The sequence below is a fragment of the Branchiostoma floridae genome, chromosome 13 (assembly GCF_000003815.2).
Source record: "Branchiostoma floridae strain S238N-H82 chromosome 13, Bfl_VNyyK, whole genome shotgun sequence".
In the NCBI taxonomy this organism is placed as follows: Eukaryota; Metazoa; Chordata; class Leptocardii; order Amphioxiformes; family Branchiostomatidae; genus Branchiostoma; species Branchiostoma floridae.
Window position 1 is genome coordinate 2,208,417 of NC_049991.1, and position 26,888 is coordinate 2,235,304.

Below are 26,888 nucleotides of genomic sequence, written 5' to 3' on the forward strand. Positions count from 1 at the left end.
ATTATTACATCGATTATAACGACAGATACAGCGCCCAAAATCACATCGATTCGAGCTTTCATCACACCCCACCAACACAACAAGTATGAAACCAATCCATCCAGCCGTTCTTGAGTAATCATCTACACAGACAGAGACACATAACAGAAAATATAACCTCCATTCCATGACATTTCATGGAGGTAATAAGCAGTGACACCTATAAACTACAGCACATGCAACATGAACCAGTCAGAATTGCTCTGAGGTGGGTGACAGATGATCACCGAAATGTAGGTTGAATAAAACACTAAGTCTTGGTTGCACACAAAGCACCATCATGGACTAACATAAAGAACTGTGAATTTAATTTACTGGACAGATAGCAGCATTTCATCACGTATAATCTTCTTGGTTGTTTTCATGTGTGTGGAGGACCTGTGTGTGCTGGATCTTAGCTGTGGGAACCACAGACACTCTCTGTTTCCCTCCCTCAGTGTCCTCTCTTCTCTTCCCCCTCGCACTGTGAACGTGAAAATGTTCTCTCTGTCTCCCACCTTCCCTCACTGGCTGTGCAACCTTTCTAAACTGAGGAGCATCTTTTAAAGAATCTTTTTGTACTTGCGATGATCCTTCTCCTTGTCTGTCTTTTCTGTTTACAGGGGTGGGAGGGCTAGCAGCATCAACAGAATGTCTTGGGTCCTTTTTTTCTGATGGGTTTTGCTTCTTGTCTGCTTCCATGACATTGTAAATGCTGTCCAAAGCCTGCTGTAAAGCGCTCACCTGCATTTTTAAAAGAACATTTTCAGAGGTTGCTTTCACGCTACCCTCTTGCAAAGCCCTCATAAAAACATCCGCTTGAAGCAATCGTACTTCTTTCTCTTTCAACGCTTCTTTCAGTTTTGCTTCCGACTTCCTTAAGGCTTCTATTCTGAGATCTTTCTCCCTGTTTTCGGCATTTAGTCGGATATTCGCCCCTTTCACGATATGAAAAGCATCTTGTAACTTTTGCGCTTGCGTTCTTAACGTTTCTATCTCCTCCTTCATACTTGAGAGTTCTCTTTCAAGGCTCTGTATCCTTAAGTTGCTGGCTTCAGTTTTTTCCTGGCAGTCTGGAGTGACCTTGTGGCCGGTTATATTTGACCTTGGCCTGTTCCTTCTCCGTGCGTGTGCAAGGACAAACTCGGCAAGGTTGGGCAAGGTCATGGGTAGGTTGTCAGGATACTTCACACTCATGTCCTTCCTGTATGTAAAAAAAGTGTGAGTCGTTTTGTGACACATCCAATTCTTTACAAAAGCTAGAAATAGAAATGGCAATTGACATATAAGACTTTAAGCAATGCTCTTGTAATTATTTCAAATATCAATACACGGGAAAGGCATACAAGAAATATTTGGAAAAAAATTACTACTAGTATACATTTTCAGCGTATCATCGATACTCATCAATAATAGCTGAATTTGGTCTAATTCATAGGGAAATTTAATAATCAATTTACTACCCAAAACTTGACAGAAACATACCTTAATGCAGGGAAGAAGATGACTGTTGGATAGGCAGGTACTGTGAATTCCCATGGAAGATCATTCTTGTCACCGTTTATTCTACAGGGGTAAGAGGAACATTGTTTCAGTGGATACACATGCCAAAATACCTGTCATCCAAAAATATTCATATTCTTAATATGAATTCCAATAAAATTTTCATGCCTATGAATTGGTAAAAATGGTTTTTACCTTGCTAAGACTAGGTTGGAAGCCCTTTTGAAGTAAGAAGCCAACACCAGCCATATGTGTGACAGGGCAGAACATGCTCCACACCACGGGGCATAGTACAGCAGCAAAACATCCTGAAACATGGTGTCAGAAGTGGGATGGTCAGATGTACCATGTCAAAACAATAAATCAAGATGTAGTCATATAGCCTAGGCACCATCTGGATAGTAGTTTGCTCCAACGTTTGCTATGCACTACATACCATCGCTTCTCAATCCAAATTTTATCATACACTATACATAGTCACTTCTCTGCTATTCCATCTAGGAACCTTGACATCCCTAACACCTAAAAATTTCAGACTGAAATCATCCCAATTTTAGACAAGGGAGCTGATTGGTCCCTATACATGAGCGAATTAAGGAATGAGTACAAGCACTTGTCTGAACATGCATTCCAACATCTGTGAGGGCCTGTTGTCATCGAACAAGGCCTCTAGAACCCATTCCTTAAATTTTTTGCTGACATCACCACCAAGATTTGAATGTACAGTTCCCCATTCAGGAAGCAGAAGTGAACCTACAACCCGGATGGTACCCAGGCTAGTGGTCATACTCATAGTAATTGGCCACAATGCATCTGTAACAAACATCTTTATCATCTTTTTGCACCAGTAAGTGTGACAGTATCCAAAATAAGTATAGATCCATTCTGACTTTGACGTACCTTTGTTTCATCTAACACAACATCATGGAATGTATCTCCAGTGACTTCCACCACGCATGGCTGGGTGGCATTGGGAAGACATACTCTCACAGGGGGAGGAGCTGTGTTGAGGTGTCTACTGAGCTGGCTTCTCGTAAAGTTGTGGATGAAAGCAGCTGTGAAATAAAATGAGACTTCATTATATACTTTCTTTTGCAAGAATGCCAAAATTGAACTTCAAGATACAGCTCAAACATTCCATTTGCATAGATGGCCTGGTTGTTCCAATATCAACGTTTAGGCCTTAAAATAATGAGAACTGTAGAACAAAATGCAGCAATTGTCATACCTATGTTTGTCTCATTTATGGTTAGACTTGGATCCATGACAAACTGGACTTCATTCTGAAATAAAAAAGAAGAGACAATGCAAATCAAAGACCCGGAATAAGACACACACACACTTTAGGACCAACTTTGATGCTGTTGTCTTAAAATGCAAACAAAACAAACAGAAACTGACTTGTTTACCTGGCAGCAGATGTCAAGAACTAGAAGTACATTGAATGATTTGTAAACAGTAAGGTTCATTGTTCAATAACATCAGAAAGGTGTAGTAGTAGTACAAACTTTCTTAAAAAGTGGCCTGCAGGCCAATCTGAGCTTTCATGAATAAACAAAGGTTCAAACAAACAAATTCTTCATTAAATAATACTGTTGTGTTTGAATATAAGCAGGAAATATTGATTTTTGCTGAGACAGACATAAGAACTGTAATTAAAAAACAAATCATACTCACTCTCACATCCACTATGACAATGCTTTCTGTTTCTCCATCTGTCTCTTTCACTCCCATATTCTCTGCAAAGCTCCACTGAGAGTTAGAGTCCAGCAGGTAAAAGCCCAGGCTTTTGTTCGTCCTGCATCCGAGCCCCGTGATATTCACGTCTTTCCCTTCAATGTCCACTGCCTCATCGCTCGCAGATTGCACTGTGTCTCCATTTGTGGAATGTCTAAGATTTGATTCTTTGGAATACAAGCAGCTCTTCTCGGTAGGTACTGTGTTACACTCCGTTTGAGAAGTTTTTACGTTTCTAGCTACACTGTCGTAGGTCTGCGTATTTTTGCACTGATTTGGACAATCTCCTTGCAATTCCTGTTTGCATGTTGGCTTACTGTATGCCATGCTATCTATATTATCTTTACCCTGAGTTTGCAAAGAATCTCCTACAGCATTCAAACTGTGAGCACTTTTCACCGACGACAAACTTTTGGAGGACAGAGTTTTGCGGTTGTTTGTATTCGAGTTATCGCAGTTGCTGCGTGTTTCGGTTGGTTCCTCGGATCCGCGTAAAATTTTGCGATATTCCCTGCTTATGTTGACCAAGTCGCGTACAAGTTGCGAGTCATTGCAGTTGAAATAGTCCATGGCAACTTCCCGAAACTAGGAAGGAAAAAGTAAAAAGAATAACCATCTTTCCATTTTCCTACATTTAGATAAAAGTCATGATATGTTCAAGAAATTGACAGCTTCTGATGATACGTAATTCTAAAAAATGTGCTGAAAGTGAAAGTAAAAAGACAGTTTGTTACCATAGCAACAGAAGTGGATTCCCCATCAGGGTTGTCAGGGGTGAAGTACAACAGAGACGGTCCTGCATACAGCTCTGTGGACAGCTGCAGACTTTTCATTCCTGATAGGGGGAGCCACTGCACTGTCTGTAACGGTGGAGTTGGAGTTAGGGCATGGAGTCTGACATCATTGGGGAAGGCTAAAACTAAATATGTTAGCTTTCAATTTATCATTATACAGAATTGCATCAAGCTTAGCTTACTAATTATATAATTAGCTACCCTCCCACTGGTCATGACAGATAACATAGATGCTATGTACAGCATTATCAATACAGTAGAAGCCAGTTACTTGCACAACGGATAAAAGCACACTTCAGTCTGTTAATTGCATAAAATCCCCAAATCCCAAACTGGAACGGTCCAGCTGGATAACTTTGCATTATTGCACCATCTTGATAATTGCACAAAATACGCTGGCTAATGGGGTGTGCAATTTATGGCTTCTACTGTAGTACAAATGTACATTGGAAATTTTCCTAGCTCTTTCCTACAAGTACAATGAACAGTGGAACACAGCTTAACATCCAGGACTGAACCGTGTCCAGTAGGATACATGTACATGTCGCGTAAGCAAAAGAACCAGAATCAAACTCATGGATTCTGGTTGCAGAGGCTGGGCCACTAACCACTGGACTACCTACGATGATGATGAGAGCTGTAAAATCAAATGTAACCCAGTGTACAAAATACTTTTCTGAGCCAGGTTGCACAGTATGCAACCAGGGGCAAAACCTAGGTTGCACAACTGAATTTCAAGTTGCACCACCTACAATTCACTAATTTCTGGGGAAAAAAGGTACAATACATACATGTTTGGCTGATATGAAATGGAGAAGCCTCGGTCCATTTATTTCTTCCAAGTAAATTGACAACAAAATTGAGTTCTGAGGCTCTAAATCTAAGTTGCACCCTGTGCAACCAGAGTTTAGAAGTAAGTTGCACCAAGCAAAAGGTGGTTGCAATGTGCAAGTGTGCAAGTGGGTATTTTGCACGCTGTAACCTACCTTAACTTTGTTCTCTTCTACCCAGGCCAAGATCTCTTGATGGGAGAAATTCCTGGTATCTGGATACACCTAATATAAAAAAAAAGTTGGACATCTTTCCATTTTTGCTAGACATGATGATGCTTGCTTGTACAAATTGGGCCTTTGTTGTGAACGATACATGGCACTAAGTACAGAGCTCGAAATACTTTTTCCTGCCTATCTGCACTGGTGCAGGTAATATTGAAAATTACCTGCACCAGAAAAATTTCACCTGCACCGCTCTGACTTTAGGAAGTATGGATCATACTAAAATAGTTTAGGAACCATTGCTATTTTTTCTTTTATACTTAACAATAACAATCTATATACACCAACATCTTAAGATTCAAAAGATTCAATTACCTACACTAACCTGCATATGCAGGTGGTATTTCGAGCCCTGATGTAAGAAGCTATCTTCTACTAAGAAGATATGATACCGGTAGTTAAACCCACCAGTGTATCATTGAGTGCTCTGACCATCACCACAGTTCGTGGCTCCTTGATCTTTACCAGTCCCGCCACCTCTAGACTCGTAATGACTCCAAAATTGACACCATGGAATGGTTCTGAAGGAAGAACAAACAAACCAAACACACAAGAGATGTATTACATATTACAAGAATACTGAAACACTTGGAAGTCTTTAACACTGTTGCTGAACTGTAACAATATGGCAGCAAGTTTCTTTGCTTTTTCATTAGCAGGATATAAAGGCTAGCCCCTTATAGCTTGGTCAAAGACAGTGTCCTCAAAAACTTAAATTCAAGTTATTACCTATACACAGGCTATACTAAAACTTAGTTACAAGCTATCAAATTCTTAAACAAGTACCATTACAGACATTTTGATTATCTTTCTAACACTCAGATGTCAAGGATATGATGTATACTAGTATAATACTTTGATATCTTTAGATACATGAACGTAAGAAAATATTTGGGTGCACCCTGTGCACCCACAGAAAATAATAAGGTGCACAGCTCCAATTTTGGGTGCACCTGGGTGCACAAGCACCCAAACTTATTTCGAGCCCTGATGTAACAAATAAATTTCATTCTTGAAAAAAGTAGCCATGGTATCCTTACATTTTTTGTAGCTTAATGCTTCCTTTCCATGTACGTTCCTCAGAACCCTATAGAAAATGGACAATGTTTCACTTCTTGTAAAACAAATGATACACACCTATTTCCAAAGCATTCTGTGCTGCCAGGTAGTAGTGCAGATATCCAAGTGTTGGTCTCCATCCACTGAAGTCGAAGTAGGCAAGTACACCTGTCTGTATCAACAGTATATGAATCTTTTCAGTTACCTTTTTGTTTGTTTAGAACATTGTTAGAACACCTCAATAGTTACCTGTGTTGTTTATTTTAGAACACCTTAGCCGTTACCTTTTTTGTTTATTTAGAACATAAGAATTATTCCTTGTTCCAAGAAATTGTTTGTCTTCATTTTCTTTTCACTGAGGAAGGAAGGCGGATGCCTTCCGAAACGTCTGTATAAAAATAAAGTATCCAGAAGTAAAGATTTATTCGTCTTCAATTTTAACGATTCCTGGATGTCTAACCTTCACAAACGTATATGAATCTTTGTTAGTCTTTTTAAGGACCCAATAAACTCCTGCATAAATAAATACACTGTCTTGTATTTTATTCATGTCACATATCCACCATAGAGAACATGAATCTAATGAACTGTGCTGGAAGTTGAGAAAATTTCTTGAAACAAAAATTGTAATAACAATATTCCAACCTCAAAATCCAGTATTCAAATTTTTGACAGTGGTGCACATAGCCCACACTTAAAAGCACATTCTCATCATTTGATTAATTAAAATCTGTGCAATACAGTAAAGAAGCTCCATCTTAAGATTGGAATTCCGTTTTTCCCATTTTGAAATGTGCTAATATTTTCAATATAAAAGCACTTGGTGCAAAGTCTTTACATATGATTGACAAGTATGATGTACAGTTGTGAAATATGATAATAACTTTCATGAATATTCATTTTGAAAATTTTCTTCCTGCAGGAATTCCTGCAGGAATTCCTGCAGGAAGCGTTTTTCATGCAGGAATTCCTGCAGGAAGCGTTTTTCCTGCAGGAATGCTGCAGGCATTCCTGCAGAAATTCCTGCAAGAGAAAGGTAAATTCCTGCAGGAAGAATGTTTCCTGCAGGAATTTCTGCAGGAATGGCCTTGACAATGACAGGAAGCATTCTTTATGCATTTAATTTTGTTTTGAAACTGTTAAACAATGCATTAGATTTCATTAGATGTTTCAGACTTGACTTTAACTATGTATATAAAACAGATATATAATGGAGGCATTTTTTATTGTTTTGTTTTCCTAGTTTTATTGACTGTTGCTGGAGATGCCTGGCATTAGAAATAACTGACCTATGAATGAACTTCACTTCAAGAAAATGCATTTCCTTCAGTGGCTACTCATATTTTTCAGAAGTACAGAAGCTTGGGCATGGTTACTTCTTTCATTTTTTTCTTTAATTCTTTAACATCACCACTTAGGGTTTATTAGTATCTAAGCCAATTTGATTGTACATGTAGGTGCAAGTCAGGAACATAAACACAAAATTCATAAATTTCATGACAGGCCTAAGCTTCCCTTAAAAGTATAAATTCAATTATTGTAAATTGCACATGTACTGTAAGGGTAGGGTGCCCTAATAGGATAATCATTGGAGTCCATAAGAAAAGTACTGTACAATGAAAGTACAGTACTTTTAGTTACATGTTGTGTAAAAACCTTTATCCTATTATCAGTGCCAACCTGATGAAATTATTTTCGGAACTTCCAGTAACTATTTACTGAATTCTAAACTGTAGTAAATCAAATGATACATTCAGTTGGTGGAAAAGTAGATGACATGAACCGCCTTGTTTGCCATGCTGATAGCTGGTGTTTGGGTTATAGAAACCAACCACTGGCGGCTTTATCTCATGATGCACCCCTCAGGGTAAAACATTGATCCTTTATTAGCATATAGCCAGGTGGCATTCACCAGTCATATTTTATGTTAGTTATGACACTGTAACACAATATTAGAAGTGTCCCGAGCCGGGTGCGTGGACACCTAGAAATTCATTAAACACTGGTGCTAAATGAATCTTATTTATTAGGTTTTTGATACCTACTGGACAGCTGTGTTTAATGAAGTGCCCAATAGAAAATAATAATCAACCGTCACCAGATCAGATCAGATCACAGAACATTGATCAATCAGAACAACACCCTGTCCTCATCTGGAACTCTTTACATGCTCTAAAATCCTTGAGATTGGGACAAAGGCCTTTTTATCACAAGAGTGTGATATTATCACCTCCCCTCCCCTTTCTCACCTATCTTTAGAGAAGTCATTATATAATCTCCTTTGCACCTACATGAAGGTGTTTAAAGCCAGCAACAACAATGCGTGTATTGATTTATAATGACAGGTAATTAGAGACTGAAGTGAATGGTAGCTGCCTTATTCAGTGCCTCCACTGGTGTATAGAACAGGTCAGTATTTAACACTGCATAGAAGACTAAAGTTTACCCAAAGAGGTTTAACTACCTTGTAGATCACCAAGGAGTTTAGAATTCTCTGATCTCACTGACCTAACCTAGGTTTTACAGCAACCTTGGAATAGATATAATTTTTTACTATTTGCCTTTCAATTGGTAATATTTTACTCTTGTCTTGGCTACCTTAGGTCTCTTGTTTAAGCAAGGGGCTTTTATCTTGGTTTCAGACAAAAAGTTCCTGATGATGGGTTTGAAGGCTGATACTGATAGCCAGAATAAAGCTACCATTCCAGAATGGCTATCAGTATCACATCAAAATATATACCACAGGCCTTCTACTCTTCAAAATCAACCAGGAAAGTTTGCCAACACGGAGGGTATTGATATGTAAAATTTGGGGTCCTGGAGTATCTTGCAAATACAAGCAATTTTTGTACTATAGAGCCAGGCGTTGAAAAGCAGAAAGGCCCACAAAATAACAACAAACTTTTTGATAACCAAACTTATTGATAACCTGGGCTTTATCTGGTCCAAAGAACCATTATCTTTTTGACTATTAATAAACTTGAAGCCCGCTATGAAGCTGTTTACCAGTATGATTCATTATAAGCCAGAAGGCCGACATAACCGCATTCCTCTGGAACAAAGAATTTGCCAATACTGTAACTTGAATAAGATAGAGGATGAGTGTCACTTTATTGTTTACTGTACTTTATACAACAACAAAAGAAACGTCCTCTTTGAAAATATACAAGATATGTTCCCTATTTCCAATACTTGAATACCACGGAAAAAAATTCATATTTCTCATGCAATTAGATCAACCATACACTATTGATTCCATCTGTACTTATATTTATAACTGTTTTAAGAGGTGAGAAGAAGTTGAACTTGTAAATACTGGAATCAAGGACGTTACATCAGAAGGACTGTGGACGTAGTTAACACCCCGCTGCGCCCATTGTTTCGCCGTGCGAAATCCCGCTGCCTTTCTTTGTGCCCGCCCCGCCGCGGTATTTCTTTGTATAGAACGTCCGGTGCGGGTTTTCGCGGGGTTTTGCTGGAAATTACATATTAATGAGCAACGCTATGACGTCAGATAGCCCGAGCCGTCCCGAGGACTCGCTCGGAATCCAGCTGTTTTCCGACTATTTCCTTATTTGGGGAGCGTTTCTGTCATGCGCAGAAGTCTGCATCTTTTAGAGAAAGAAATGGCGGACATTTTGGTGTTTATCTGATCGTCGTAGGACAATCATGGGTGAGTTTACGGACTTTTTCGTCCAAATCTCTTCATATTCTCGGCCGCTAAATATGTAAGAAAATGCACAGATTTATGCTGCTATAACATAGTTTCGCAACTTTTCCTGTTTTAGCGAAACCTTTTTAATGAAAGTACGAACCCATTTTTTTGCATTCCTGCGTTGTTTTGATCAGATCTCGGCTCATTTTTTCAGATCGCGGAGCTCAAACTTTGCTCACAGTGTAACAAAATGCCGTAGATAGCCTTTCTCCGTGAACCAACAAAGTGGTGGGAGGGGGAAAAGTCCGTACTTTTTGGGGATCGTCGGAGAACTTCTGAAGCTAAAATCGTTTGCTACATGCTGGAATACGCGGAGACATGTGCGGACAAGTTCATATCAATTTGTTTATGTAACGTTAACGTTGTACATCTAGGTTCCCAATCTTATCGAGTCCATATTTGTGCATTTTCAGGTCGCAAACTGCTGGGGAAGGGAAGGCCACTCAATCGACGTCATAGAGCATACAGCTTTGCCGAAAAGGCCATATAGTCTGAATAAAAAAATTCACGCAACTGAAGCAAGAGTAGTAATCATCGTGTTCTATTTTTATAAACTGTAACGTTATTTCTAAATAGACTAAGTAACGGTTATATCTTGTAAATCTCCGAGTCGGTATCAGACTTGACGGTAGCGATGAATAAAGGCCCCCCCTCCCCACCGTTTATTTATTTCCGCTACGCAAGCACACTTGCGCTACGCAAGCAAAGTATGAACAAGGACGATATATAACGTCCTTGTTATGAACGGGTCTTGAAGGTAAGAATTTTTTTTATAAGGATACTTCTAACATTAAGTCTGGTGTGTCACTGTCAATTATTGTGCCAGTAAAGTCAGCTATAAACCGTTACGTATTGCAAGTAAAAGTGTTACTGCTATTGCTAGTTCTGCGCTGTTTGCATGACATCCAGCTGTCTCCAATTCTGCAAGAACTTCTTCAAAATATCACTCAAAACCAAGGTCTAACCCAAGTCATCGCCATTATAGTGAATTTGTGTTACAATAGAGGGATGCTTGTGGAAGCCTGGAATCTATGCAAATCAGGGGTAATTCATATCTAGGTGTCAATTGCTCTCTTCACACATGAATCGAAGCTTGATGAATAGGCACTGAGTTTGAGCTCAGTCCTTCTGATGTAACGTCCTTGCTGGAATGTATTAGTATTTGTAGAGGTGACAAGATACCTTTTTTTTAATCAAAATTGTACATTATCACTAGCGCTACAATCTGTACTTAGCTTGTTTGAGCACAAATGTACAATCAAGGTCATTGATTCATTATATAGAAACAACAGGCAAAAGTTTGTTCCAGAGATTATTTGTAGTTTCCAAATCCTATTACATGGGCCTGTATATATGGCACTCACTTTCCTCTTTTTGGTAATTATGCACATTGTTATGCAGGTTCAAAGGAGGTCAGTTATTGTTAAGGCATGCTTCCCAATTAGCAAGTTGAATTAGCAAGTCCCACAGGGACTGTCCCAAAGCACTGGATGGAAAGATTCAGAACACCTCCCTGAGATCAAGGAGGTTGCTTCTTGCTGAGATATTTCTATACTGAACTGCTTTTGAGCCAGATTAGAACTAGAAGAACTTCAAAATTGCAGAAACCTGAAAATTCACTTCTGGGATAGATTACAGGACTCGAATGGTTAAACCAGATCGGCAAATTAAGGAGTAATAAAAGCTCCTTGATCTCACCAACTTGATCTGGCCCTCTTTCAACCTCCTTGATCTGGCTCAACACTTTTGTTTTGAACTGCCAACTAATGGAAATCTTAGAATTCAGAAAAATGGTAAATTAGGTAGTGCTCTGCATTGCACTTTAGCCAACCTCTCACTTTACATAATATAATATAATATTATATACCATTGAAGCTTGGATCCAGGTTACATCCAGGTATGTGACGTCATACTTTGTGGCGTCACCCAGGAAAATAAAAGTTTTTAGATAATAATCTTATATTTAGGCCATGTTTCTGAATCAAAAATTTTTTTGAAACAGGATGTGTTTGAAGGCACTTGAAAGGCCATGAAAGAATGTAGCTTCTTACGGTTGCATAAGATAGTATTGTCAGCCTGCAAGATCCGCTTGGAGATTCTGATCATGATAGACAAAGAAGCACAGTGCAAATGACACAGTAGGGTTCGGAGGACACCAACTGACTAGTCTAATTAGTCTGTTCTGTCAACTTTTTTTTTTTTTATTTACTTAGAGGTCACCGCAAAACAAGGCTCGTGGAGCCACTCAAGCGTTTTGGGTTACATTACTGAATTGTGAAGAGAGATGTTTGTTTACCCTTAATTTAAACAGTTTCAGGCTGTACCCTGTGGGGAAGCAAGTCCGTGGAAGCTTATTCCATAGCGATGTTGTTCTAGGAAAAAAGCTCTGAGCGTGGAACTTCCTCCTGTTAGGTGGATTGTGGAGGAAAAAAGGATGATTTGTTTCCGTGGAAGTGGCTAAACGGGTTCTTGCTGTGAAGGTTCGTATTGAAGGCACAAGTGAATGAAGTTCTGCCGAGCATTTACCATGGAAGTACCGATAGAAAAGTGCTAGGCTAGCTACATCACGCCTTTGGGCCAATGGTTGTAGTGTGGCGAATAAGTCGCTGCCAACAATGTTCCTTAACCGTTTTTGTACTCTAGATATTGAGGCAGGTCAGGGAGTTCTGGGAGGCTCCAGCCCAAATGTGACAACAATATTCCATTTTGGGCCTTATCTGACTCTTATAAAGATAAAGAATAGCAGTTTTTAGAATAGCAGCACTTTTAGCTTGAGTGGTAAATGTGTTGGGTTCATGAGCTGGCGGGCCCAGGTTAAAATCCTGGGAGCCAGGCACAAATTTTTCTCTTGTGTTTCAGAAGTGTAAGGTTGTGAAGGACGTTGCACTTCTGTGAGGGCCTGCATGCCTTTTTCCGTTAAGTGTTACGAGCCATTTTAATTTACCGTTAATCGTTACCGACCCACTCTAATTCACCGTTAAGCGTTATCGGTATATTCTTCGTGAAGCGTATTGGTCGTTTTAATTCCACGTTAATCGTTACTTGTTATCCCGAATTCACCGTTAAGCATTACCAAGAAATTCTTCGTAACAAGTTATACCCACGAAGTCAAATGCCAGATAGAGCCCCTGAAAATGCAGGAAATGGTGTTTCAAAGGGTCCAGATTTCAAAATTTCTCTGAGCCTCCCGGCCGCTTCGGGTAAAAATATGTTGCGGAAGCGTCGCCCCTCCCCCTCCCAAAAAACCTTTTCACTCAAACAGATTTCAGTGTAGCATAGTTTCCGGCAAAATTTTCTCATCGAATGCAGAAAATGAGGTTTCTCCAGACCTCCCTTGCAACGGCTTGTGGCTTTGGTGCTCACGACGACCTGGCGAAAACATGTTTCAGGGGCGTTGGCCCAAAAAATTTTCTCTTTAATAAAATGTCATTTGATTTACCTTCGTTGGCCAGCAAAATTTGTCCTTCAAAATGCAGTAAATGGCGTTTCAGACGGTCCAGACTTTTAAATTTCCCCGGACTTGTCTGGCAATTTCTCGTGCCGTCCGAGCTTGAAATGGTAAAAATATGTCGGAGGCCGGAGGTCAATTGCTACAACCATGTGTAATTTTGATGAAAATTTCATTATTCTGTCAGCAAAATTTGCCGGAAAATGCAGGAAATAGCATTTCAGAGGGCCATGATTTTAAAAAATTTCCCAGGGAGCATACCCCCTACCCCCATACGATGCGTTGCGCCTTCGGCGCTACATGTGCTGAAAATTTTGTCAGCAATAGTCCCCCCCAGCCTACAAGAAACTTGCTGTTGCCGCCTCTGGTGGGAGCACTGACCCAGGGAAGCAAACGTCATAGACACAGCAGACATTGTCCCTGTCATTCCTCCGGGCTCTGGGCACCTTTTCCTTCTCACAATGCCATTAGTCTGATATTTTCAACCATCGAGGTAACCTAGTTTAGCGCCGTACAAAGAGGAACGAACGTCAATGTTTACTGCCATGCTTTGTAACCCCTCCTGAATTTACCGTAAAGCGTTACCGGACCTTCTGAATTTACCGTTAAGCATTACCGGGCCTCCTGAATTCACCGTTAAGCGTTACCAAGAACCCCCCATGCAGACCCTCTTCTGTGTCAGTGGGAAAGGTCACATTACCATGCATCCCTTTTTCTGAACTGAACTGGTTTTAGCCTTGGTACCAGTTTGCATCATAAGGCAAAATACAAACTGTTTAAAACTGTCTTGTTTTTTTTTGCATCACAGGGCTTGAAAGTCATTTTTGCATGCACCTTAGGCTGAGTAGCCTGTGTTTACACAATCTAGCGCTGGCTGGGGTTAATGACCCCTCCTAGGGCAGCAGCAATACTATAGGGCCGGCCGCTAGGAGCGCGATTTTAGTCAGGCTAGTAGCCTCCTTCACCGGCCTCTCTGGGAAGCTTGGCGTTTTTTTTTTTCGGTGGGGGGGGGTCGATTCGCGATTTTTAATCGGGAATATTGCGGGAAAGGAATATATGCCGGGAAAGGAATATACACCGGAAAGCTTGTACGGGCTAGACGAGTTCGGCTCCTTCACCGGCCTCTCTGGGAAGCTTGGCGATTTTTTTGGGGGGGGGGGGGGGGGGGGGCAAAAAAAAAGCGAAATCCTCTAAGCCCGACAAGCTTAACGGGGGATATTCCTTTCCTGGCATATTTTGTGTCCTTTGTTATTAACCAAGGAGCTTTATCTGTCACTCAAGAAAGGGTTCGATATCTGGTGTGGCAACCAGTGAAACAACCACACTACAAAAAATGAATTTTCTTATCTTTCTTGTTTTTTCTTCAACAAAGAAAACTGACCTTTCAGCAAGAATATTATTCTGTATACAAGAATCCCTGTTTTGAGAAAATTCAAGAAACCCATATCTTTCTCGTGCTAAGAATTTTTTTCTTGTCGCTAATGGATCAAAACTTCTAGAATAGTTTTCTTGTGGTCAGAATCTATTTCTAATACATGCATGCTGAAGAATTAATTTCTTACATCAAGAATTTTAATTCTTAATCATTGAGTTTCTTGTTCCAGGAATACCTTTCTGTCTCTAAGGTTGAATTTCTTACACCAGAAACAAATTTCTTGCATGAAGATTGAGGTTCTTGTATGAGGAATTCCCTTCTGTCTCCAAAAGTGATTTTCTTATATCTAGTACACGAGAATCGCTTTCTTCCATTCAAGATTGAGGTTTTAGTGCCTGCAATACCATTCTGTCTTCAAGACTAAATTTCTTGCAACTACAAATCTAGAATCAGTTTCTTATACTAAGATTAACATTCTTATCTAAAGAGTACAAACAACTCAATGTTGACACTTTGACAGTTATGTCAATACATGCCAATCATATTTATTAGCATCAATATGGTTTATACAAGTTTTGTGGTGTTTTCCTCTATTACTCATTCCAAAGATTGCAAAAAGTGAAAAACTAACCATTTTGTAAGTACACTTGCTTACTGACATTGATACAGTATCGTGCAGCCAACTATAACTAATTGTTCTCATAAAACCATTAGAGCTACAATGTTGCCATTGTTGTAATTAAAATGAAGACTTCTTCTTGTTAAAGGCTTTTCCAAAGTTGAGATGGGAACATCCTCTTTGTAGCAGCAGGTTACTGAGCCTAGAACAACACACAAAGACCATGAATGATCATCCATCCTTATATCGCCCCCCTCCCCCTGTAATTGTAAAGGCCAATATCTCTATAACGTTACACATAAATTTCCTTCCTTATTATTTACAGTCAATTCTTACTATTGTGCACTTTACTTACATATTCTGTAATTACTGTTTGGATTTATGATATACATCTACAGAAATAATTATAAGCTTTGGAAAACGTATTCCAAGTGAGGTGGCTAACATACCTGATGGGGGAGGGGGGCATCCGGCTTGGCCTTGGCTTCGGTAGCATTTTGGAACTCTAAAAAAGCTAGCCACGTTGTATGCAAGGTCCCACATGATGCAGAAAATCGTCATTACGAAACACAACATATTTGTTCCCTGTTAATGTAAGAACTAATGGACATCTGAGGCCAAAAAAACTACAGAGCTGGAGCACTGTGACTTGCAACTGTCACTCCCGGTTCAAATTAGCAGCAAAGGATGATGGGAGTAATTTCCCATGATCCTTAGCAAAAGGAAGATTCTTACTGCAAGAAAATCTTTCTTAAACTCTCGTATTGGGAAAACAAAAGAAAATCAATGCTAGTTCTAAATTATTTTTCATATCTCGATGATCCAATTGTTTAAACGTGGTGTTGTCAAGAATATAAGGAGAAAATTATACTTTTGTTTTCATTAAATATTATAAAGAAAAACGAGAATCATCTTTCTTAAATTTTCTTGATAAGAAACATAATAACATTCAAGAATTTTATGCTAGTCATAGCTTGTTTCCTAATTTCTTGTTTTTCTTATTAGTATTCAGTCAAGTGAGTTCATAAAAATATGCTAATATCTTCTTACATACCATCAAGAAAAACAAGAAACGTCTTCCTTAAACTTTATGGATAAAGATAACAAGAACATTTAAGAATTCCATGCTAGTTATAAGTTGTTTTGCAATTTCTTGATTTTCTTTTTTTTCCTTTTCTTTGTTGAACAGTATTTGGTCAAGAAAGTGATAAAAAACTATTACAGCATTCCTGCAGGAAAAAACGCTTCCTGCAGGAATTCCTGCAGGAAAAACGCTTCCTGCAGGAATTCCTGCAGGAATTCCTGCAGGAAGAAAATTTTCAAAATGAATATTCATGAAAGTTATTATCATATTTCACAACTGTGCATCATACTTGTCAATCATATGTAAAGACTTTGCACCAAGTGCTTTTATATTGAAAATATTAGCACATTTCAAAATGGGAAAAACGGAATTCCAATCTTAAGATGGAGCTTCTTAGTAAAATATGTAAAATTCAAAACACTACCAAAACCTCTTTTTCACTTCTGCCATGAAACAGAAGTTTCAGTGTACAAAATACTTTTCTGAGCAAGTTTGCACAGTATGCAACCTTGGGAAAAAACTAGACTGCACATCTGAATTTCAAGTTGCACCACCTACAATTTGCTAAGGCCACACAGATTTAATTTCTTGGTTCACGGATTCGCTCGCTCCTATTTTTTGGAAAAAAAAAATAAAAATAAAAATTACCACTCAGCAAATTTTCACCATTCATGAAACCATTCACAACTTTCTGGTGTAGCAAATTGGCCTTTATATTACAAGCTCCTTAAAGTGTGGGTACAGGTGCTGTTACTGTACAAAAATAGTGTTTTTGTACTTTTTTCAAGCTGAAAACTTTTTTTTCTTTATGTTTTGGATTAGCCATTACCTTTACCCCAGCCATTTTACAATTTTTATTTTTATTTTTATTTTGCCCTCTCGCTCCATATTTTTTATGAAAAAATCCGTGAACCAAGAAATTAAATTGGTGTGGCCTAATTTCTGGAAAAAAAAGGTACAATACCTGCATACATACCTAACCTTTTATTATCATGGTACTTTACTACTTCATGATAATCAAGTTCTGAGGCTCAAAATCTAGGTTGCACACTGTGCAACCTGAGTTTAGAAGTAAGTTGCACCAAGCAAAAAGTGGTTGCAATGTGCAAGTGTGCAAGTGGTATTTTGCACGCTGAGAACCACAGCAAAAGTAAAAGAACTTCCTGTACTTACATCTTGTAGTGTACAGAAGAAGACCAGGTCCTCCAGGTTTCTTACATAAGTCACTGGTGAGGCCACCCTACGCAGAAACTTCACCATATGTTTTGTAGTGACGGGACCGTTGTATTCAATCCCTTCCAGCCTCGAGTTGTAAACGAAGAATTTTGGAAACTTCTGGAAGGCAAACTTTTTCCTGCATTCGCCAGCGTATTCCCAACAGTTGATGGCTGCAAAGAAGATCTGGAAAAACAATGGTAAAAAATTTCAATTTCTTAAAACATAAAGGCTCTAATAGACACATCATCAACAGATTCTCTTATATCCTATCATCAACAGATTATAGTATACAAATGCAACTAGCACTCAATCAAACCTTTGAGTTTGACATATTGTGAAGGCCTCATAAAAGCATCAGTTTCACAAAAGCTGTTGAAAAGGTTGAACTAGTTTCAAACTGGCATCATAATATTTTTTTTAATAGCTAGGGTGTTTGACCCAGAACCCAGAGGTCCTGGGTTCAAATCCGACGACATGCTATCAATTTCGTGCCTAGCTGAGGTAGGGCCGTCGGACGGTCCTCGAATAGGACATTGAATGGGTTCCTCAAATGTTTGGGGAGAGCTATACCAAAAGAAACCATGACACTTATCAAAAAAGAGCAGTGAGTGGAACAAACTTACAGTCTTGGGTACATTTTACGTACTATGCATGGAGCCCTTAACTTAACAGGGTTAAGCCGGTAATAAGGAAGAAGAAGGAAACAAGACATAATCCTTTTTGAAATATCATAATGAACATAACAGATAGCCAGAAACTGCAATTGCTTGCAGTACTCACTTCTTTGTGTAACTCCTTCCCAGCCTCTACATATTCCTGAGCTGCCAGTCTGGACTCTGCGCACCACGGTGCATAAAACATGACCATGGACAACTCGCTGTGTGCGACCAACTTCCTCATGGTCTGCACATCTCCTGATCTGAACTCTCGTACAGGTGACATGGGGTGGAAGAGACGGGCACTGGGGTTGACTGCATAGTGGGAACTGTGAGGGGAAAATGGCTCAGTCTTAGTTTGTAACATATTGTAAGCTTTCACTAGTAAGGCCTAGGAAAAAAATGTTGTGTTTCCTGTTTCAGTCCTGAAAAAATTAGGGTCGGTAGGTAGGGGATATCTTTTTTTTTTTTTTTGTATTTTTTTTTAGGCCAGCCAAAAATCTAGTGATACATATTACAATACAGTTGAACAAAGGAAACTGAAATGCATGAGGACACTTGTCTTTCAATGTCAAACTTTGATTTTGTGCACAATAGATACATTAATCCTTCATTAGATAGGACAAGCAGACTGTTTTTACTTCAATAGGAAGCAGGCTGAATAAAAATTCTAACTGGAAGCTTTGTGACTCCACTGCCCACCCCAAAAAAAAGTCTAGGGTCGGCAGGTTTTTCTAGGGAAGGTAGGGAAACAGGAAACACAATTTTTTTTTTTCCTAGGCCTAATGATATCTGTACAATACAGTTTACAGTGTAAACTTTACACGTAAAAATGTAGCTGATATTGCCCACCACCCCTGGTCTGTTTTTGAACAATTAACTGATTTTAAACAGACTGTTTTAAACAATTTTTTTTAAAACCTTAGACATACTTTTTGTCCTGTAACATGTTCTACTTCTAGTCTGTAATGTTACATGTAACGTTAATGTTATTTGTTTAAGGTCTCATGCCTGGGTAATTTACTCCAAGTGAGTCCCTTCAAAAAGAAAAATGGGCCCCAAAATTGTGTGTTTAAGTAACGTTAGATGATATAGAAAGTATTTGACATGAAAGCCTGTGATGATATAGAAAGTATAACTATTTGACATGAAAGCCTGTCTATTTCTGACAGGATTGGGTAGGAAAGTTTCGACATAGTAAATCATCTGCATACTAGTTAGGGAGAAATGTTACACTTTGGTACCTCATGGTGCTCATAATAATATTTGCATAAACTAATATCCTCTAAAGAAGAAATAGATTTCATTTCGTAATATGATTTTAGCGGCACAAATTTCTTCGGCGAAAAATATGATTCCCAAGTCGTTCCCACCAGAGCCCCCCTCCCCCTTTTGTCCTGAGAAACAAAATCGCCATTACAAAGTTTCTTGCAATATTTACTTAACAAAATACTTCAGCAAACAGCAAAACTCACCTCCTAGACGCTTTCACGATGTAGAAGAAGAGTCCCACAAGAAGACACAGCACAAGCCGTATCGCTGCCAGTCGTACCATGGCTCTTTTCTTCGCTCGTTTTTCCGTCAACCTTGTCCGTTTCGTCTCTTCTGTGTTCTCCTCTTCAGCATTGTGTTTCGCCACCTGGCGTTCAACCATTGCCCCATACTAAGCTACAATATCTACAGGACACGTATGACGGCACGCTGACGTACATATGGGTCGATAGGAACAACTTTTGTCAACAAAACTACAAGCGTCATATTTTTTTTCTCTCCACGAGTAAAGTACACGTCTCCTTCCGGTTGACATGGAGGGCGACAAAACGTATAAAAAAAGAAGTGTCAACATCATTTGAGGAAATTTTATCTCAATACGCCTCAGACTTCCCCACAAAATTATTACGTTGTTTTCGTAGCGTTTAAAAAGTTTTTTTTTACTGTTTATGTTGTGTATCTACCATAGACTGATTTGATAGAAATTGTGGTTGTTTTGTCGCTCTCTAATATGTAGTTGAAAGGTCAAGATTTTTTTGGCATTACCTCTGAAGTGGAGACAAAAGGTGGGAAAGGCCAACAAGTGGGACCTACAATTTACAGATGATCCTATCAATCTGTGGAAAGATCTAGCTACTTTGTATTTCAATCTATCTATTCTAACATGAACATGTAGATTCCGGGCCGAACGCTCTACCAGTTATGCCACACAAGATAAATTGTAGCCTAAGTACCATCCTCCATAGTGACCGCTGGCTCACTACTTTCGCTTGCTTTAAATACAGCGGTCACTACGGAAAAGATGGTACTCGGGCTAGATAAATTGCCTTCAATCTCTCATGGTACTTTATCTAAAATATTTGCAAAACGTATCCAGTTATGTTGCTTATTACAAAAAAGTACATTTGCATTGTGCATCTTAGGCATGCAAACCAGGTCACCTCTACTCTTTTCAACAAGTTTGCTGGGTTCTTTTACAAAGTTTGACACTCAAGTTTTACACCTGAAGCAGTCTCATACATGGGGCTATGGCCGCCGGCTTTACATCACCACTCAAATGACAAATACAACCCCTTACAACATGTCAAAGCTGAAGCCAACCCTAGACAATTTGCTTGATTAAACTCCAGCACACAGAATTTGATCCAGATGGCCAAGCAGTGGAGTTGTGTTATCGCTTGCGCCACAGGGACTATTCTTTCTGGTAACTTCATCATAACCCATATTAGGTATGTCCAAGGGGTATAACACTTATTATATCAAATGAAGACAACAGAGACACATACATTTGGTCTATAGCTTGTCATACTTTATTTGTCATTTCCTAGTTACCTCCCTTGTATCAAGAGTAGACAATTGCTATACATCAATGTCTTTGTCCAAGTAGAAATGTGTTATAATCTTGGCCACAGCTGCCACATACACATTTACCAAGAAATAGCTGCAGACGTCTTAAATCCAATTTTACCCCTTGATAACCCAGTGCATAATGCACATTGTATGCATGCCTTCTAGCAGGATAGAAAGGTACTGCAGCCGAGTTGTAAGAATTTATTGATGTATACAATGTGTTGCATATATATAGATTAACAACTGCAGTCTGGAGAAGAATGCACCATGTTTAACAGTTACAGTCTACCCAATAGTAGTAGTGCCATGTAATTTGATGGGCAACCGATATTCTGTACTGTCTGAATCGCTTTACAACCATATACTTCTGGGAGGAAATGAAAAGACATAAGGGTACTGTTAAACATTCTCCTTGCCTGTGGCCTATACAATACACCTTATGGAGGGTCTGCTAAACAGGGCTGACGTTTCCACTTCTGTAGGCGTGGCCTGTAACCAGCTGTCAGCCAATCAGAGAATCTGCTTTTCCTCAAGAAAACATTAAGGCAATTTTCTGATTGGCTCACAGTTGGTCAAATCCGCCAAGTGTGTGAGAATCAGTCCTATAAACTGTATGACATTCTTCTGTATACAAATGTATATACAATTTTTGTACATGTCTTTTTAGTTCAGTTTTTTTCCCTATCAGGATGGTACTTGTGGAGGAGGGCCCATAGGTCTTGGGGGTGGAGGTCCAGGTGGTCTTGTTGGGGGAGGATGACCAGGTGAGCCGTGCTGACCGGGGTGTAAGGAGGTGCTGAGGAATGCCAGGTGGCCCTTGGGACACTTGTTGGCATAGTGGCCTTTTTCTCCACACTGCATTAAGGAACAATAGAAAATAGAAGTTTTGTCAATACAACAAAAGTATAGTAGCTTTTACACAATCAAGTATTAACTACAAATACAAAAGAAATCTTAGAATTCTTTTTAGTAAACAATAAAAGCCAACATATGTAAGTCTCTAAAACCTTTATGAAATCAGATGGGATTTATTGTGGGTTTCAGTGTATTTTCAAATCACAAAGCAATCTTTTATGTATTAACCTATTTCTTTCATTGTGAGTGATAGAAGTATTCTCTTTGCTATCTATGACCAAATATAAATGTGGATCTTACAAGGCATGTAAGGCTGTAGTATAATAATGTTAATTTTTCATTGTGAAAAATCAAAGCAAAATTGTTTATCTGTTTTCTGAAATTGCTGATAAACAAAAACATATTCAGTGCCTCTCTCTCTCTCTCTCTGTCAGTCAGTCTATACAGACTATGACACTAAGTGCCTCTAAGGCCACACCAATCTAATTTCTTGGTTCACGGATTCGCTCGCTCCTATTTTTTGGAAAAAAAAAATAAAAATAAAAATTACCACTCAGCAAATTTTCACCATTAATGATGCCATTCACCAACTTTCTGGTGTAGCAAATTGGCCTTTATATATATATAAGCTCCTTAAAGTGTGGGTACAGGTGCTGTTACTGTACAATAATAGTGTTTTTGTACTTTTTTCAAGCTGAAAACATTTTTTCTGTATGTTTTGGATTAGTCGTTACCTTTACCCCAACCATTTTTATTTTTATTTCGCCCTCTCGCTCCATATTTTTTATGAAAAAAATCTGTGAACCAAGAAATTAAATTGGTGTGGCCTAAGGCTCCCTAAACGTGGAGAAGGTTGATTAATTAGTACCTTGAAACATGTGACGGACTCCAGCGGTCTGTACTGTCCAGCAGGACCGCGCTCCTCTCGTGGTCGGAACTGGTATCCAGGACCGTGGGAGGGAGACGTAAAGTTCTGTAATTCAAAAACGAGTTTCAGATAATCGTTGAAGCAGCATAGTATACATGGAATAACAGTATTTGAAATACCCGTCTGCAATCTGAAAATAAATTTCCAAGATTGCAGAAGGAAAAAAAAATCAGTTTTCGACACTCAAAAGCCCCAAAATTTGATCTGTGCTCCCCAAGTCTAGTCTATTACATTGCACGGCGCGTGTGATGGAGCCAGAGAATAACAACAAAAAAGATGCAACATTACAAATAAATGCTAAACCCTAAAAGACCCACAAAAAGAATATGTTTTCTTACCTGTGCTTCGGGCTGTGCATTGGGGTTACTGGGACAGCCGATTGCTTTGTGCCCACTCTCACCACAGTGATGGCAAACTATAGACGTCTTCTTTGTCGCAGTGTCAGATATTGGAAGATCAAACTTGGGACTAGAGTTGGAGGAAACATACAGTAATTAGCACTACAAATACAATGCAGGATTTCCAGTTGAAAGCGATCTAGAACAAGTTTAGCTTACTGGAGACCGTCTCTTCTACTGGACTTCCAGTTGTGTCGCTAACCCGACATACACGCAACCGGAAAAGGCTGTGGTCCTTATACCCCCTTCACATTAGGCGCGATTCGATCGGACGATGAGTCTGCGAGCTCTAAATTACGAGGAGGCATGACCATGACGGGAAGGGGGAACTCAGCCATTTCTTCGTCGGCATCAGGGTCATGCCTCCTTGTAAATTAGAGCTCGCAGACTCGTCGTCCGATCGAATCGCGCCTAATGTGAAGGGGGTATTAGGACAGGACGTTTGGAACAAACACAAAACCATTAAGAACATTTCTGCATTGACAGTAATACATATACTAATAGTCAGATTTTCAAAGTCATCAAGTTTGTATACTTACTGCTTGTACTTGCACTTGGGCCCCTCGGGACAGAAGCCTACCATGTAGTTCATACACATGGTTCTTCTGACATGTCTGTTCTTACAGTGTGGACCTGAGGAGGAAGACACACAAACCTCAACACACAATCATGGTATGTTCAAGTACTACAGTTATGGAACTAAATGTGTGCAGGACAAGACAAGTCCATTGACCTGATTGCCCAGGGCTTAAGTGCCAAACAGGCAAGTTCATGTGTAAGTAAGTCCTACTTTCTATGTAGGTGCAGTTTTCCATAGTATCTCCGCTAACATATTCCAATTTTACAAATATACGTTGTACCAGCATAATTCTTATTTTATCAACAGAAGTGGGGAGAATATGTTAAGAAACGATTCTACAGCAACACAGATCGAAAATGTAAGCAGTCGACCAAAAGAGGCTAGGGTTGACAGGTCTCTCCTACTACTAAGTTAGGGTTGCTCAGGTAAAACATGTTTTCCTAGGCCATATGATTTCAAACTCCATTTTGCTAACATATCATTGTGTCAAAGTTGAAACATAATTCAATCTCCAAGCAGATCCTACACGGCATAAGATAGTACCAAACTGGCCAAGGCGTGTAGTCAGCCAAAAGGTGTCCATTTGCCCCGATAGTGAAACACACTACTAAGCCGGCTTCACTACTTGCCAGCTTTTGACACGTATCTTATGCTACCGTAGGATCTGCTTGGAGATTAACATAATTAAGATCTTACCATGTTTACAGAAGCCCCTGTCATACCAGGCACAGTCTTTAATCTTAGACTCAGGATCAATATGTAGGAACGGACATTCCTTATTACTACAAGCTCCTGGGAGAAACAAAAACAGGAAAAAGACAGTTTAACACATTGCATTCTTCATTAGTCAGTGCTCGAAATACTTTTTTCTGCCAAGTTGCACAGGCGGCATCCTGAGTCGAGAGCTAGATGGTACCATGCCCCACTTCCAAGTTATTACTTACTTCAAATCAGCTACTTATCCATTATCTTTACTTACAGCCACATGGAACTACTTATGTTTTATCTTATCAAGAAGTAAATACAAAAGCTTATGCACATTTATGTGAGGAGAAAGCAATGTTGCAACTGCAACATTTCAAGTTGTGCACTGTACTACCTTGACCCAAAGATTAAGTTGTGCCAAGCAAAATTTGCTTGCATTTGCAAGTTGGTATTTCGACGAGCACTGTAAGTGTATGCAAAGCAAGACATTCAAGTGCAACAAAAAGACAAGTTAACAAAATTTCAGTAGTAAAGCTACTACTTTTAATCTTTGTTACAAAACAACAGAAATGTCCAATACACTTGCAGCAGGGTTCTAGCTAGTGCATTTTAGCGTATTTGTGACCCCTACGCTAAAATAAGGGCCACTACGCTAATTTTTAACTAGTGTAGTGGTGCTTTGCTGTCATTTGCTTGTTCAACAATGACTAATAAATGTCTGAACAATGAAAAATGATGATATGCCACACAAAACTGACCCCAAAATCCTAACTTTTAACTCTACATCTTCAAATCTCACTGTGGATGGACCAAGACCAAAACCCACACCAATCTCCTGATTAGTCGCGTTGCTACCATGCCATTCCCACTACGCTAAAATAAAATCCTGGCTAGAACCCTGTACAAATCACAGCGTAGGGTGGTCCTATGCTCATCTGTGCTAAAAACAACTCTGAGTCACTCCAGAAACAAGGACATCTACTCACCAAATTTTGAATAGAAGTAACACTCGGGCATCTTGGTCATGTCATACTCGTGTAGAAACTCACACTGGTCTCCCTTCTTACACAGCCCCCGCAGCCAGTGTTTACACACGACACTCTTCTCCCCGCGGACATGTCTGAACGGGCAGCTCGCACCCTTCACACAGCTCCCCCGCACAAAGTAGTCACAAATTGCAGCACCAGATTCTAGGATAAAAAGAGAATAAAAGGTACAGACATGGTGAGTGTGAAGTTTGAGGAAAAATGGTGGTAAAAGTAAATGATACTGTATAACTTTTTCATATTATAACAATGAAAAAATATATATATATAGATATAGAATACAACATGGGGTATTCTATATCGTCCCGTGGGAAGGCCAAGACCGAAGGTAAGTGCATGATGGGGAAATAACTCTGGAAATCGATATCTAATCTTAAATCTGTCTGTGTATTGTAACATACAGCTGCACACATTTTAAGGATGGCTTTGTTCAAAATTATGTTGAAGAATGAAATCAGGAATATCTAGATATCTGTGTTGTTAGTACATAAAAATACTGGGTACCAAAACAATTTGATGATGGAAGACGTGTTCAACAAAGCAAGGTAGATAATTTAAGGAACCGATTTTAGAAATTTATTAACACATATTTACTTGCGAGTTGCGACACTACATGCACTTCAAAGTTCAAGTATCCTTATCCTCGAGATTTGAACGTTTACTGAGCCCGAGCACATCAAAACACTTCTTACAGAAGGTAGAGATTATAGCGTGCTTAATTTTGACCACTTAGACACAACCACGACAGTATCAAGGTAGTTATATTCCCACATTTTACACAAAATTCAAGCATGCCCCCCTCCCCCACGCCATGATCCCTCGTGCAGGGTAAATTTTCTTACTGTCCATTCCGGGGAAGGGTAGCGGCTGTGAGCCTCTCTGCTCCTCTATAGCGATCTCCATCTCAAACCTGATCCCTCCGACACTCGCTACGACCTCCTCCATCCTGAATGTCTTTAAGGAGTACCAGAAATCTTAGAAATTCTCCAGACAAAAACCTCAGAAATGGCGGCGCATCGAAGCTAAGCCTAGTGTCAAAGGTGAGAAGACGATTGCAAATGGAAGAATAGGGGTGTTGGAAACCTTCTTCTAATCTCATAAAATTGCAGAAATACCGCAAAATCGACACCAATGAGACCACATGTTTGAAAACATATACATTCTTCTGTATAGTAGACTTAAAAATCAATTTATAAAGCTAAATTAAGTAATTTGTCCGTTATTATTCATAGCAATGCTCCCTTTTTACTATGA

General features: G+C 39.3%; 2 protein-coding genes and 2 long non-coding RNA genes across 4 annotated transcripts; 1 reads left to right on the forward strand and 3 right to left on the reverse strand.

Moving 5' to 3' along the window:
- Positions 1-292: 292 nt before the first annotated feature.
- Positions 293-20,108, reverse strand: LOC118429155 (thioredoxin domain-containing protein 11-like). The gene is made up of 13 exons (XM_035839581.1): positions 19,757-20,108; positions 18,406-18,610; positions 17,581-17,808; positions 6,245-6,338; positions 5,516-5,628; positions 5,039-5,107; positions 3,993-4,118; positions 3,199-3,843; positions 2,750-2,804; positions 2,422-2,576; positions 1,717-1,829; positions 1,504-1,584; positions 293-1,222 (listed from the first exon to the last, which is right to left on the reverse strand). The coding sequence occupies exons 1-13, from the start codon at positions 19,933-19,935 to the stop codon at positions 376-378; spliced, it is 2,910 nt and encodes a 969-aa protein (XP_035695474.1). The 5' UTR covers positions 19,936-20,108; the 3' UTR covers positions 293-375.
- On the forward strand, positions 9,488-10,399 carry LOC118429157. The gene is made up of 2 exons (XR_004832707.1): positions 9,488-9,839; positions 10,295-10,399. It is a non-coding gene; the product is annotated as an uncharacterized LOC118429157 (long non-coding RNA).
- Positions 15,096-16,136, reverse strand: LOC118429158. Its single transcript, XR_004832708.1, has 2 exons — positions 15,773-16,136; positions 15,096-15,525 (listed from the first exon to the last, which is right to left on the reverse strand). It is a non-coding gene; the product is annotated as an uncharacterized LOC118429158 (long non-coding RNA).
- Positions 20,109-21,059: 951 nt separating the features above from the next.
- LOC118429553 (cleavage and polyadenylation specificity factor subunit 4-like) lies at positions 21,060-26,689 on the reverse strand. The gene is made up of 7 exons (XM_035840078.1): positions 26,477-26,689; positions 25,575-25,778; positions 24,580-24,675; positions 23,843-23,936; positions 23,244-23,373; positions 22,846-22,950; positions 21,060-21,977 (listed from the first exon to the last, which is right to left on the reverse strand). Exons 1-7 carry the CDS (start codon positions 26,577-26,579, stop codon positions 21,807-21,809), a joined length of 903 nt encoding a protein of 300 aa, XP_035695971.1. The 5' UTR covers positions 26,580-26,689; the 3' UTR covers positions 21,060-21,806.
- Positions 26,690-26,888: the final 199 nt, after the last annotated feature.

Bases quoted from the DNA above. Each gene is read 5' to 3' on its own strand.
- LOC118429155 (XM_035839581.1), bottom strand. From the start codon at position 19,935: ATGGTTGAACGCCAGGTGGCGAAACACAATGCTGAAGAGGAGAACACA. The intron at 6,339-17,580 runs GTAAGTACAGGA...CTGTTGATACAG, and splicing joins TCTTCTGTACACTACAAGAT to ACAGGTGTACTTGCCTACTT. The intron at 2,805-3,198 runs GTGAGTATGATT...TTTTTATTTCAG, and splicing joins TTGTCATAGTGGATGTGAGA to AATGAAGTCCAGTTTGTCAT.
- LOC118429553 (XM_035840078.1), bottom strand. From the start codon at position 26,579: ATGGAGGAGGTCGTAGCGAGTGTCGGAGGGATCAGGTTTGAGATGGAG. The intron at 23,937-24,579 runs GTAAGATCTTAA...CTTCCTCCTCAG, and splicing joins CAGGGGCTTCTGTAAACATG to GTCCACACTGTAAGAACAGA. The intron at 22,951-23,243 runs GTAAGAAAACAT...TTTGAATTACAG, and splicing joins ATGCACAGCCCGAAGCACAG to AACTTTACGTCTCCCTCCCA.